The sequence below is a fragment of the Vombatus ursinus genome, unplaced genomic scaffold, assembly GCF_900497805.2.
Source record: "Vombatus ursinus unplaced genomic scaffold, bare-nosed wombat genome assembly UNPS02005659.1, whole genome shotgun sequence".
Classification (NCBI taxonomy): Eukaryota; Metazoa; Chordata; class Mammalia; order Diprotodontia; family Vombatidae; genus Vombatus; species Vombatus ursinus.
Window position 1 is genome coordinate 8,870,453 of NW_020945437.1, and position 15,284 is coordinate 8,885,736.

Here is a 15,284-nt window from a genome sequence, read left to right on the forward strand (position 1 = left end):
GCACCTATTAGACTGGCTCAACATGACAGAAAAGGAAAATGACAAATGCTGGAGGGGATGAGTAAAAATAGATACACCAATGCACTACTGATAGAGTTGTGAACTGGTTCAATCATTCTGGAGAGCAATTTAGAACCATGCCCAAAGGGCTATAGTACTATGCATATCCTTTGACTCAGCAATCCCACTACTAGATATGTATCCTAAAGAGGTCAAAGAAAAGAGAAAAGGGGGGCAGCTAGTTGGCGCAGTGGATAGAGCACCAGCCTTGGATTTAGGAGGACCTGAGTTCAAATCCGGACTCAGACACATAACACTTGCTAGCTGTGTGACCCTAGGTAAGTCACTTAACCCCATTGCCTAGCAAAAAAACAAAAAAACAGAGAGAGAGAAAAGGACCTATTCGTACAAAATATTTATAGCAGCTCTTTTTGTGGTGGCCAAAAATTGGGAATTGAGGGGATGCTCATCAATTAAGGAATGGCTGAACAAGTTGCAGTGTATGATTGCAATGGAATACCATTGTACTATAAGAAATGATGAGCAGGAGATTAATAGGTTGTTGACATCTGGAGCTTCCTGGGCTCTGTGTCTGTGTCAAAGATGGGGAAATAATTTGCTAGCTTCACATGCAAGAAAGATTTCCAACCAGTACAACATAAAAAAGTAGGTGGCTGAACAGAAAATATATAAGAAGAATTAATGCAATAATACCTTAAGGAACAAGAATCATGATAATAGTTGCTTATGGGTGGTGAACATACAAAGAATGACCTTAATTTTATGTACAAGACCCCACTACATGTACTATGCATGGGGAGCTAAAAAAGAAAACAGCAAGAAGATGTAAAAGGAAAGACTGAATACAAATTTGAATGGCAGAAAGGAGCCCCATGAGGAAAATATGCAAAGCATGACATGAATATCAGAGACCAGCCATTTGGTATTCAGGTGTGGGATGTGAGGTGCATGAAATGTGACAAATGGGGTCACTGTGGACACTGATAGAGAGTGTCCTTTGTTCTGTCTTTTTAGAATCAATGGAAGTTCAGTTTCCAGTGATGGCTCAGGGCCACCAATGCACCCCTTGGAGCTAATAGCGGAGATGAGAAAGTAGATTGGCACTCAAACTAAATGTGCTGGGGAGAAACTTGACTGCAAGTGATCCATTCATAGGAATATGTCACAAATGAGGGTGAAGAAGACTCGGAAGTTGAATTCTTAAAAATGCTGTCAACTAAACAAAAATAGAAACTACTCAGGAAATTGGATCTCCCTGAGAAGAAAAAGAAAAAAAGATAGAAAGAAGCAGTAGCTGCAAAAGAAAAGCAGAAGTAAGCATCCACACACACAAACTTAAGTTCTCCTCCTCTTCTTCCTTCTTCTTCTCCTAATCTTCCTCCCTAATCTTCCCAGTGAGAGTCAGAGTGATGACAAAGAGAGGAAAAGACAGGGAAGAAGATGAATTCTCAGGGGAAAAAAAGCCAACTTTTCTCAAGGTAAAGGCAGTGATTTTGAAGGGAAGGGGAGAAAGTCTATGAAGGCCAAACTTGATGAAGAGCCCTCCAGTAGACATCGTCACAAGAAAAAGTGGACAAAGAAGTCAAGGTTTTTGAAACAAGAGAATTCTGGGGAGAATAACAAATGGAGTGGCTGTGATTCTGAAAGAAAGTCCAAAAGGCAGAACCACAGCCTAGGCAAGACAGAATCTGAGAACAAGGAAAGAATGCCATAGACATAGTTTACTCCGATATTAGAAAAGCTTTTGATGTAGAATCTCATGCCATTCTTGCAGAGAAGCTGGAGATATGTGGACCAGATGATAATTCAACTGGATTCAGATTTAGTTAGATGGCTAGACTCAAAGGGTAGTTGTCAATGACTTAATGTTAACATGGCAAGAAGTCTCCAAGGATTTGTACTTTGCCCTCATTTTATCAGTGACTTGGAGAAAGGGATAGATGACATGCTCCTCAGTTTTCAGAGTGATGAAGGATAGCTAATGAGTAAGAGAATTAGCATCCAAAAAATCTTTGACAGCTTAAGGCATTAGGGTGAATCTAATAATATCATATTTAATAGGGATAAGTGTAAAGTCTTATCCTTTGCTGTATGAAAATCAACTTTACAAGGACAAAATAAGGGTGACCTAGTTAGGTAGCAGAGTGAATAATCAGTCAATTGCAGAAACTACTACAGAGAGGCTCAATAGTATCTGAGAGTGGACCTGGTCAGACTAGCAAACTCATAGAGGTCTTACATGAAAGCCTGAGTTATACTTGCATCTACCAATTTAAAGGCATAGGAGCCATAGCCACAGTTACCAGACAACTAATAATACAGATGCAGCAATACCTTATCCCTCCCAAGGAGAAGGGCTAACCTCAGCTGTCCCAGGACCATCATCTTTAATGTGGGGCGCAGGAACAAGATGGAGAGCCAGAGGCAGAGGCCCAAAGAAGATCTGGGGAGAGAGATGACAATGGACAAAACATTCTCTTTGGAAAAGTAGAGGACCAAGGTAATGAAGGACATAAAGACCCAATACAAAAACACAACCATCAGAACATAACCAAAGACACAGACACTTTTATTACATGTGTGGATTAGAGAGTCATACACATGCTGGATATAATAATGAAGACAATCAATGAAGCCTTGGTCATCTAAATACTCAAGCCTTCTGCTCCAGCATCAGGAAACTGAAGTGAATGCAGGAAAGCAGATTACCCTGTATCTTGGGGACAGTTCTGCTACACTCTTTATTGATTTTTTATGGGTTTATTCAATCCAGAAATGGTGATAAATATTGAGAATGTGGTCTACGGTGCTATCCTGGACAGTAGAACTCAAGTGGCCATTATCTACTGGTGATTCCATGGGAAACATTTGGAGAAAAGTACCTGTAAACCTTTGAACTTGGTGGACTCAGTGATAAAGACTACTGAGATACACCAAGGTGGGCTTGAAATTCCCCAAGAAAAGTATTGTTATCAGTAGGAAGGTGGACTCTATGATTATGGTAGGTCTTGACCTTTCAACACTTGTTGCAATTTCATAACTGATTAGAACCAATTCCAACCTATTCAAAATACTAGCAGAATGTTTCAAGCCACAAACTTGAACTCAATATCTGTACATTATGACCATCCATCCAGAGATGCCTATAAGAAATAGAGACAAAAGGCAACATCGACCATGACATGTCCACTGACTGACTCAAGCTTGGATCCTGAGGTATTTGAGTTTGATGACTCTACTGTTCCAGAATAACGGCAGGATTGGTTGATAAAGCTCAGCAAGAGGACAGGCATGATCTGCCAACGTGGATAAGATGTAGAATGTTCTGGAGGAGCAAATCACAGAATCTAAATCACCAATTCATGGCCATTCTAAGAAAGATCTTAGAAGGTTCCCTTATCTATAAAGGAAGAAGACCTTAGAAATAATCTTCAAGAAATGCTTATCAATGGCATCATCAGAATATAGTAGCTCCTATGTCATATACGAATGTGTGCAGACTACCGGACTTAGATCAAAAGAACTCTATGGGGGCAGCTAGGGGGCACAATGGATAGAGCACCAGCCCTGAAGTCAGGAGGACCTGAGTTCAAATCCGGCCTCAGACCAAATACTTGACACTTACTAGCTGTGTGACCCTGGGCAAGTCACTTAACCCCAATTGCCTATAAAAAAAAAAAAAAGGACTATATGCTACAGATTTAAGATGCCCTGGACTGTCTTCTGGCTCAGTCTTGGATTTCTGTAGTGGATACTATCAGATTCCTATGGCTAAAGTAGACAAGGAGAAGATTGCTTTCATTTGTCCATCTGGGTTTTACCAGTTTGAGTGCACGCCCCAAGGCTTCTGGGAAGTGATTTCCATTTCTCACTGACTGAAGGATAAAGTCCCCGAAGACATGAACTACTCGAAAGTGTTGCTGTAAACTGATGACAACTGACTTTAGAAAAGCAGTGGAAGAACAAAAGGAGAAGCTTGTGAAAGTGCTGGATGGGCTAGAAGAACCTAGAATGAAGCTGTCAATAAACAAGTCGCAGCGTCTCAGAACTCTGGTTCAGTTTGTAAATCACGTAGCATCCTGGCAAAATGTGAGTATGGATGCAGGGAAGGGAGAAAGTTCTTCTAACATGGCCATACTCATAGAATCCTTGAGATTTAAGGACTCTGTAAAGATTTAGTGGTTATTATTATAAATTTGTTGAGAACTATGTTCCTATTGATCAACCAGTGAATGACTTCACTTGTGCATATAGTTAAAGAAACTAAGAAACAGCAAGGCAATAAATGCAAAGCTGTCTTAAAGCCAACACCCAGGAGAAGAAGAGACAGGGACCCAGGAAGGGTCACTGGGCAGTCTGATGCTTCCCCTGTCCTAATTGACACTGGGGCCAAAACGGACACCGGCAAAATAGAGCAGTCCACTGACCTCCTCATACTGGGGTTAGGGCTAGCATCTCCAAATTGTCCTTGAGGCAGAGACTAACATTCCCACGGCAGTATTGGGAAAGGCCAGAAAAGGAATACGATCAGAGATATTGCCAGGAAGCCTCAGTCATAATATGCCTTGTGGTCCCTCTGTACCCTGCCTTGGTCAAAAAACATGTGGAATAAGTTCAATTCTGGGCACTACATTTTAGGAAAGACATTGACAAGCTACAGCATCCAGAGGAGGCTGACCAAGATAGTGAAAGACCCTTAGATCATGTATCATGTTCCACTTAAATTTCTATTAATGAAGGGAAATCGTATTATATGAGACCCTATTTGACCTCTCTCCTGCCTCTCTCCCAAGCATCTGCCCCAGCCCAGCGTTGGCTCAGAGGTCACTCAGTCAATCATGAGTCATGACTTCTTAGCATAAGAAATAGACAGGTTGCAGGGCTATTCTTCAGGGAGCTATGCCTACCTTGGTTGGAAATATAGTTATATAAGTATCTCAATTTAATTATATTAGCTGAATCTGATATACAGGGCGAGAAGATTAAGATTGATCCTGTATCATTTTCTTATTGATCCTATTTACAAGTAATTGATTTTGTTTTGTAACTGCTTTTGTCTTGTGCTTAAGTCATGGTTCTTTGCTTCTGAATTTAGTTCAGAGTTCAGCTGGCCTGTAAGTTAAATTTAAAAAAAAAACCATTTCTTCTTGCCCCCAGGAATTTTAGTAGACTTGTGAAATGGGGCCTGATATCTTTATGCCGCCAAGCTGTCCCTCAAAGATGTCTGGTTTGCGGTCCAATAGTCTAGGCCACTATCTCTCACCTGCACTCAGACAATAAGCACTTTTTAGTCTGATAAGAGAAGAAGGGGGTGTCATTGCTAGCCCCCATTATCAAACTTCCAACCATCATGTTGTTTTCTGTACCTCAGCTATGAAGCCAATTATGCTGCCCTTAATCCCACGATCTCATCTACTCTGTTCTGTTCTTTGTTATGTACTCCCCAACATCTATAAAAGGTTCTTGCTCAGGGTCTTTGGCATTGATGGAGGCAAGCCAATCATCCATTTGTTGACAAGTACTATGCCCTTGCTAATAAATATTATCTTACACAGAGATCTGCCTCAGTTTACACTTTTGTTAATATATCAATTGTGACAAGGGTGTCTTAAAAGTCTTAGTGCAGTTGTAGGCTATTAATTCGCTGCACTGTGAACAGATGGACAAATCAAAATTTAATAGCTTACAACTGCATTAAGACTTTTGGGATACCCTGCATATGACGTGTAATTGTCAAATACATTTGCAGAAATTAAAAATCAAATACTAGTAACTATTATAATGATTCAAACAAACATAAAAGGTAAGACTTGACAGAATTGATCTTAATTATGAATTTTAATAAATTCTCTATTATATGTTATATATTATATACATATGTATATATATCCCTATAATAATTATTCTCTAACGCTGCAGGTCATTAACCTAATTTGGTCTTCAGCCATGTCTTCATGAAGAAATGCCTTCAGACATTTGACAGAATAAGCGCTCACAATCCTATATAAAGGGAAGCAACAGTACAAATTGTTTGTCCTAGTCCTATAGCTACTGTTTCTCTAAGAACCACTTTACACATTCCTTTGAGCTTTAAAGAGATACGGCCACCAAGCTGCACCAACCTGCTCAAAGGCTCCTTCTCCCCAAGAGACTCAGCATTGTGCAGTTCACCACCATCTTTCTTCCTGGTTGCTCTTTTGCATTTGCTGGCTCAGTCCTCTGTTTGTTCTTGGGGTTTATAATACAGTTTACTTCCTTTCAGTCAACTTTTGCGACTCTGCATTCATCCTATCTCCTGTTTGCTAGGTTCTTATCTTGTGTCCTGGCTCTGCTTCTCACCTCTACTGATGACTCTGTTCTTTTTTACTCCTCTTTAAGTAAGGGGCTTATATTTCAGGATCGGGAATTCTCCTACTCTGATTTTTGTCTTGTTAGGTGGAAGCAGTGGGCATGTTATCAACTCAGAAGCAGAGACTGCTGCTGCCCTCTGCTGGCCCCAGTGAAACCTGCAGACTCCCAGCTACTTAGCAGTGTCCTAATTAACCCTGTCTGCCTTGGCGCATAAACTTAGATCATTATATCATTGTGCTACCTATTCACCCTACTACTTTATTAATGACAACATCTACTCACATTATCAGCTATCAGATAAAGGACTTTTAAAAAAAATGTTCTAAAAAGCAAAAATTGTACATGAAATCAATATTGAGTACAAAAGATCCATAAATCAATTGAGTATAATGGTAGAGGACACAGGCCTATTCTAGTTTCAAACTTAGAAATCTCAAATCTAGAATACAGTGTCTTCCTAACATTGATAAACTCAGCTCTTCTCAGCAATGCAAAGGTCTAAGACATCTCCAAAAGTCTCATGATGGAAAATGCTATCCACATCCAGAGAAAGTACTATGGAGTCTGAATGCAGATTGAAGCATACTATTTGCTCTTTTTTTTTCTTGTTTTGTTCTATTTCTTATTTTTTGTGGCTCCTACAATTGGTTATAATTCTTCTTTGCAATATGACTAATGTGAAAACATGTTTAGTAGGCATGTATGTGTACAGCCTATATCAGATTGCATGCTGTCTTGGGGAAGGAGGTGGGAAGGGAGCAGGAGAAAATTTAAAACTCAAAAGCATGTGGAAATGATTGTTCAAAACTAAAAATAAATAAATTAATTAAAAAAAATAAAATACAGTGTCTTCATTTACCAAATAACATACTATTTAAAAATTAATTTATTTTTTAACTAACATTTGTCATTGTGGAAAGAGGAATAAAAGCCCATCTCAAATATGCCAGGGTCCTAGTAAATGGGAAGTAAATAATTAAGTACCAAAAATTTTGAAGAATGTAATTTCCTAAAGTAAATTTGATTATAACAGTGGAATTTACAATTTAAAAACTGAACTGTGCTTAATGAAAAGATGGACCCTAAATGTGCAACTCACCCGTTCATGACACTTTTGATTCTTATCCCTAAGTTTCCTTACTTGAACCATGAGCCTCTCTATTGCATCTTCCTTTACTTGACAGCTAGGTATAAACAAAGATGAAATAATGTTACAAATACATTTCCTTAAATCAAAATTAGCAAAGACACAAAGAAATTATTTTAAAACTAAATGAACAATATTCAGTAGTCATAAGAACCATGGAATCTATTAGTAGGAAGAGTTGGGGGAAAAAGAGAAAAGGACCAAACATTTACTGAATACCTACTATTTGCCAAAACTGTGAGAAGAGTTTTAAAAAATATTATCTGCAAAGATAATAGAAATAATGGAAAATAGGTTCTGTGAAAAATATCTGTGGCCTGAAAATGAGCCAACAGTGGAATATGGGAGCCAAAAGAGTTATAGTGATTCTGGGCTTTAGAAAGACTCAGGTTGTTGGGAGATGGAAATGAGTTAATAGTAATGATAAAAGCTGGCATTTGTATAACACCTTAAAGTTTGCAAGGCTCTTGACAAATATTATCTCATTTCATCCTCAAAACAACCCTGGAAGGTGGGTGCTTTTATTATGCCTATTTTACAGCTAAGGAAACTGAGGCAAACAGAGGTTAAGTAATTTGCCCAGGCTCACACAGCTAGTAAGTGTCTGAGGCTAGTGCTGGGTTCAGGTCTTTGTGATTCCAGGTACAGCACTCTATTCACTGAACCAACTAGCTGCCCTAGATAACACATGTAAAGGATTTGTAGATCTTAAAGTGCTCTATACATGTGGGCTATTCCGTTAGTGCTATATGTACTCTGTCACAAGAAACTGGAGTCTTTTCTTTCCCTTGTTCTTGTGCTGCCCTCTACCGTCTCTATACTGAAAGGTCATGTTATCTAACATTCAGAGACCAGAGTATTCTCCATCTGGGCTGAAGTCTCTCCATTCCTCCAAGTGCCAGCTGCTTCATGAATCCTTCCCTTACCCTCCCAGGTCAATGAGATCTCTTCCCCCTTAGATTCCTCATAGTATTTTACCTGGAACTGTCCTTCAAACATATTTCACTCTCCCTTGTACCATAAGTATTTATATAAATCATTTTGACTCACTGGAATGTAAGCTTGGGAGCTGAAGTGAATGTTATCCAAGTGAGACAGGTTCATTAGGGGAGTTACTGATTAATTTAAGAAGATTCTCAATCAACGTGATTAGATTATAGGGCATAGGACTTTAGAGAAAATGACACTTGATTACCCATCAAAGTGGGAATGCTTACTGGTATCTTGTTATTAGGATACTGGAGATTCCATATGACTGACTTACAGAATAAGCTACTATTCCTTAATGTCTTTAAAGTGAATTGGTCATTTTCTTTCTCTGGCTTTGATTTCCTTTCCACTTTAAGAAGACAGGCCAGAGTATAACAAAGTATATGGACATGCATGCTGTGGAGCAGAAACCCTGTCCCCATACAATTTCTTCCCCTTAAGGAGTAGTCAATGGCAACTTAAGGTAAAGTGATATGATCAGTTTCCCATGCTTGCACAGGTACCATGATGGGAGAGGTCTTGAAAATGGACTTTTCCATCCGAACTTGTGGTAATCTAATAGTGGTGTGGTTCTATACTATGCTGGTTGAACAGGGTTGTTGTTTCTTCTTACTTGCCCCTGCCTTTCCTTCCCTGCTCCTGTGCTGGGCATGAATTTTCCAGAGGTAGCATAATGGATTGAGCACTGAACCTGGAGTCAGGAAGACCTGAATTTAAATCTAGCCACAGATTGTGTGTGTGTGTGATCCTGGCCAGGCAAGCCACTTAGCCTCTGTCTGCTTTAGTTTCCTCATCTGTAAAAAAAAAAAAAGTGGGGATAATAATAGAACCTACCTTCCAGAGTTGTTGTGAGGAAGATAGAGAACCAAGATGATGGAGTAAAGGCAGGAACTAGCCTGAGCTCTCCCCAAACCCCTCTAGAAACCTTTTAAAAATGACTCAAAATAAATTCTAGAGCAGCAGAACCTACAAAAAGATGGAGTGAAACAAATTTCCAGGCAAGACAACTTAGAAGGTCAATAGGAAAGGTCTGTTGCACAGGGTGAGAGAGGAGCACAGTCCAGCACAGACTTCCCCAGCACCAGCACAGGCTCAGCCCCAGCAAACCAGAAGCAGGCTTCCGGGAGAATGAATCAGTGGCAGCAGTAGGTGGTTTCTAGACCTCTCAGCCCACAGACATCAAAGACAAAAGGTGATAAAGTCCTGAACTAAGATGGAAGTTATTTGAATAGGAAGGAGATGGAACATGAAAGATGTTATGTTGGATGAAGGAGAATGAGGAGTTGAGAATAATACCAAGGTTATAAACCTGGGAGACTGGAAGAATGGTGATATTTTTGATGGAAATTGGGAAGTTTGTAAGATAGGTACAATTGGGGGAGGGGAGGGAATGAGTTTCAGACATATTGATTTTTTTTTGCCTTTTTGGTGAGGCAATCGGGGTTAAGTGACTTGCCCAGGGTCACAGAGCTAGTAAGTGTCATGTGTCTGAGGTCGAATTTGAACTCAGGTCCTCCTGACTGAAAGGTCAGAGCTCTATCCACCGTGCCACCTAGCTGCCCCAGACATATTGATTTTGAAATACCTCTGAGATGTCAAGTTTGAAATGTTCAAAAAGCAGTCGGTTTATGTAGGGCTGTAGCTAGGAGAGAAATGGACTGGATCTGACTTTTCATAAAGATGATAATTAAACCCACAGGAGCTGATGAGGTTGTTGAGAGAGAAAAATATAGAGAGAGAAGAAAAGAAGACCTAAGACTGAGCCTTAGGAATACTCATAGTTAAGGGGATTTACATGGATGACATGCCAGCAAAGGTGACTGAGGAGTGTTCAGAGAGACAGGAGAAAAACCAGGAAATTGCAGTGTCACAAAAAACCCAGAGAAGAGAGACTATCTTAGGACAAAAGGTTGTTCAGCAGTGTCAAATGCACCAGAGAGGTCAAGGAAGATTACAACTGAGGAAACACTAGCAGGTAGGTAAATTAATAGATTGTTAGTAACTTTGGAGAGATCAGAGAAAGATTTTTCTGGGCAATGGCTTGTGGGCAATTCCAAGTTCAAGAGTTTAGGATCAGACCTTCTATAAAGAGATTTATTGATATGGTGGCCTCTTGGAGAAAGAAGAGGATAAGCCATACGCAGCATCCTACTTGGAAAGCAAATTATGAGGACAGGGTCAGTCTGATTAGAAGTAGATTGCTTGTTCCATAGACCCCAAAATATGTTGCCTTCCTAAGGGAGTCTAAACCACAGGGTGGCACAATGGGTCTAGAAGGGACTATGTATGCCCCTTTGAGAAGAGAAATATTTCATAGGAATGTCAAGTTACTGGCCCAATTGCAACCTCAAATTCAGTTTCCTTTCCAGGGTGAGGGAGGTGATAAGACTACTATTTCTTTGAGTCTTCTGTGTCTTATGCATTTTCTATGAGATGAAATGAAGACTGTACCTGTTAAGCATTTGGTACTGTGGGTGCTTGTAAGGGAGCTGGGGAATCCTTTCACCCACATTTGGGAAACTCTGCATAGGAGCAATGTTCTGAGTAGCTAAGGAGATTTTCCTGGTGCTGGTCCAAGTGGACTTAATAAGCCAAAGAGAGAAAACAATTTTCTTGCTGTCAACACCCAGAATCAAACCAAATCAGTTAAATTCAGATTCTTGGAGATATTTGGGCCATCAGCTAATTATACCTGCCTTTTTATCTTCAGTGCCTATTACAGAGCCTTGCACAGAATAATTGCTTTGCAAATACTTTGTATTTAATTTTCTAGGTATATGCTGTCTCTATATGGACTATTTGTGCCTGGCTTGTGATAGAGCCTTCTGAGCTTGGATTGGTCTGACCAGCCACAGTCAGACATCCTGTACCTTGACCCCAACATAGTGGTGTCATTTTGGTCCTCTTCAAGAACAAAGGACAACCGTATGCTTTTTCTTCTCAAAACCCCAATAGAATACAAACTTTTTAAGGGAAGGAACTGTTTCATCTTTGTCTTTCTGTCCCCAGGGATTGGCACAGCACCCGGCACATAGTAGGGAAAACTTAACAAATTCTTGTAGAATGAATGAATATAAGGCATTTTATAAATGTGTTGAATTATATTTAATTCTGTTGGGAAAACTAGCAGTTTCTCTATATCTACTGAGAGATACATCCAGTTGTATAACATGTCTTCTTATTTATTATAATTTAATACTTTCATTGATGAGTGAAGAGTTTGTCTCTTTAGAGTTTGTGAAATAATACCTAAATATTCTATATCCTACTTTTCTAATGACACCTAGACTACTAATGAGAAGAACACCATCTAGTGGCAATTTCTCAAGATATCTGATCCCTAAAATGGTTCTGAGAGGGATTTACTATCCAGCTGAATCAAATGCTACACAGTGATGGCATAACAGTAATAACAGTTAACATTTATATAGGGCCTACAATGTGCCAGGCACTATCTAAGTGCTTTACAATTATTATTTCATTTCAGCTTCATAAGAACCCTGAGAGGTGGATGCTATTATCATCCCCATTTTACAGATGAGAAAACTGAAACAAACCAGGGTTAAGTGACTTGCCCAGGGTCACACAGCTAGTAAGTGTCTGAGGCTGAGCTTATGTGTTCCTGACTTTGCCCAGTACTCCATCTGCTGTGCCATCTAGCTGCCCCCTAACATAGCATATCTAACAGATGCTAATATTAAGCATATTTTATATTTAGTTACTATAGTAGTTATATGGAGATAATATTCACTCTCAAATGCCTATTACCATCCAAACTGTTGTATTTCATCTTACAAAGTACATAGATTCTCCCCAAAAGACTAAAAAATTCTCTTTCTCTCTCTCTCTTCTATTTCTTTCTCTCTCTCTCTCTCTGTCTCTCTCTCTCTTTCTCAGGAGTTAGAATCTGCTTTGGTGGAGGCAATAATCATGCCAGGAAAACCTAGGATTCTTGAAATACTGAAATAATAGTGCCATGTAATTTATTTTTAAAAATCCTCTCAATTTTATAAGAGTTTGTCTTGTACAAAGAGAACAGAATCAGGAAATCTGAGATGCCATTTGTCTTGTCCATGGCTCCTAAAATGATTGGTTAAAAAAATGGGGCAACTAAGTGATGCAGGATAGAGCACCAGCCCTGGAGTCAGGAGGACCTGAGTGCAAATCCAGCCTCAGACAATTAGTAGCTGTGTGACCCTGGACAAGTCACTTAACCCCAATTATCTCTGAAAAAAAGACAAAAACCCCCCCTAATTACAACAAGAAACAATTTCAAATCAAAATTCAAACTTACTAATATTCTAGCAGTGCTTCGCTGGCAGGAACCTTAGTTTCTGATGGTCCATCTTGGATCTCTCTTTTCTTCTTTTTCCCCATACTTCAAATTGTACTGATATTCCAACTACCAAGAGATACAGCTAATAGGGAAAAAAGAACAGGAAAAATTAATAACAATCATCACACATAATTGGCTATATTCTTCATTCTTGTAAACCAGTGGTTCTCAAAATGTGACCTACAGACCCTTAGGGGTTCCTGAGTCCTTTTCAGGGAGTCTGTTAGGTCAAAACTAGGTTCATAATTATACTAAAGCATTATTTGCCTATTAAAGTATTCCTCCGTTTTCTCTCTACATATTTAGGAGAATCCAGATTTGCCTATTAGAAGTATTCCTTCCTTTTCCAACTACACATCTGTGTGAGTCCAGATTTTCTTCATATATTTCAACCAAAACAACAGATTGCAATAGATTGAAAGCAGAAGCAGTTACAATGATTCAGCTAGCTTCTTTTAATACAGACATTCAAGAGATTTGCAAAAATATATTTTAAAAAATGCCACTCTTCTCACTAAATTTTTTGCTTTGGAAAATGTACTTATTTTCATAATGATGTTATTTATGCTAATATGTAATATATTTATCATTATTTTTAATGAATAAATATTGTAAAATTGTATTAGCTTTAATTTTTAACATGGTAAACATCAATAATCAACATAAACGAAAGCTCTCTTGGAATCCTCAATAATTTTTAGGAGTATACTAGGGGATTCTGAGACCAAAAAGATTGAGAATTACAGTTATAGGCCTATATGTAAATGTGCTAATTATACAGATTTTGTATCATTGCGATGTAGTAGAAACAGTGCTTGACTTGACTATACAAGGGAGAAGAGACCTGGGATTGAATTTCACCTTTGATTTTTACTGATTGAGTGATCAACCAGTGGGCAAGTCATGATATTTCTGAGCCTGTTTTTTATTTGCAAAATGGGGAAAATAATACCTATAGACTCTACCCCACAGAGATTTTTTTAAAGTATCAAATAAGATAAGGTATCCAGAGCACATTTTACACTTTAAAGTATTATCAAATTCTAATTATCCTAATAAATAATAACTACTTTTTTTTGAGGCAATCTGGGTTAAGTAACTTGTTCAGGGTTATACAACTAATGAGTGTCTGAGGCCACATTTGAACTCTGGTCCTCCTAACTCCAGAACTGGTGCTCTATCCACTGTACCACCTAGCTGCCCCAAACAACTGTTTTTGATAAGCACCCATTAGCTTTCTATACACATCTTCCTCTTCTTAGGTAACATGGACAGTGGTGATCAGTGCCAGTTTCAAAATGCCAAGAGAAAGTAAGCCCTTTTACTAATAGGAATTATAGAAAAAAATTCTATACTCTGTACTGTAGGAACAAGTCTAATAACAAACAAGCTTTATTAATTTTTTATTATTCTAAATCTAAACATTTTTCTACCTATAGAAATGTCCAAAATGAACTTCCTAAAGCCCATCTCTCATCTAACATAACTCATTTTAAAGCCATACTATCCTATAAGAATCCTTGAACAAGGAACATTTCACAATATACCAAAACAGTCACAGAGCTTAGGATAAGGTAAAAGTTCAGCTAATGATCTGCTTCAACAAAACAATTGTCACTTAACTTTTGTCCCCTCTAGAGAATCATTTTCTTCAAACTTAGATTTTTCTTCAGTCACTTGCTGAATGTAAATGTAAGTGTGTACACTCTGGAGAGACCCTTCCAACCCCGATGTGCACTGGTAGTTCAGGTCCACAGAAGGTAGCTGCCATGTTTTTCTCAGGACTTTAGGCTAGTGATGACATATTGGGAGTGTTTTTCTAATGCTATAGCTCACAAGCCCCTACCAGTGTACTTCTTCCTGTTTATCAGTTCATATCAATTAGTTAGCTAGGTTGAATTAGCTTTTAGAAATGAGTATTTACTATGTGGCGCAGTAAGAACAGTTGCTATGAAACATTCCTCCCTTTTCCTTCTCTCCCCTCCCCCCACAGGCCTCTAGACACACTGTGACCAGTACTACTTTGTGTAGGGGCAAGTGGGTTCCAGCTTAGAGAGCACATGTGGTAAAGGGCTGCCTCAACAGCATCTAGCAACTGAAAGTTGTTTCTTTCCCCCTAGTTGGATACTCATGAAACTCCCTTTTGTCATAATATTGCTTTCTTCTGGGCTTCTTATAGTCTTGAAGCTACTTTTGCCTCAATGTGCCCCGTTTGCTCTTAACTCCTACATCACATAACTCCTGTCGGCCACTGCTGTTTGGTGGAAGCTGCTAGTATGCCACAAGAAGTCCAAATCCTCTGCCCCTCCAAAACTGACCAGGTCCTATTCTGTTCAAAAGGGAGAAGGGTAGATCAAGGATCATCTTCTCCCATCCCTCTCAGGAGTTTGCAAAGCATACAGACTAACAGCCAAGAATAACCTGCCCAGAAAAACTTAA

General features: G+C 39.0%; 1 protein-coding gene across 1 annotated transcript in view; it reads right to left on the reverse strand.

Moving 5' to 3' along the window:
• CCDC83 (coiled-coil domain containing 83) overlaps positions 1 to 12,889 on the reverse strand; it is a 53,524-nt gene extending 40,635 nt beyond the window's left edge. Inside the window, exons 1-2 of the mRNA XM_027848333.1 lie at positions 12,804 to 12,889; positions 7,472 to 7,556 (exon numbers count right to left, since the gene is read on the reverse strand). Of these exons, the coding sequence (XP_027704134.1) occupies positions 7,472 to 7,556; positions 12,804 to 12,886 (168 nt within the window). The 5' untranslated portion in view covers positions 12,887 to 12,889. The remainder of the gene's footprint in view (positions 1 to 7,471; positions 7,557 to 12,803) is intronic.
• Between the last annotated feature and the right edge of the window lie 2,395 nt (positions 12,890 to 15,284).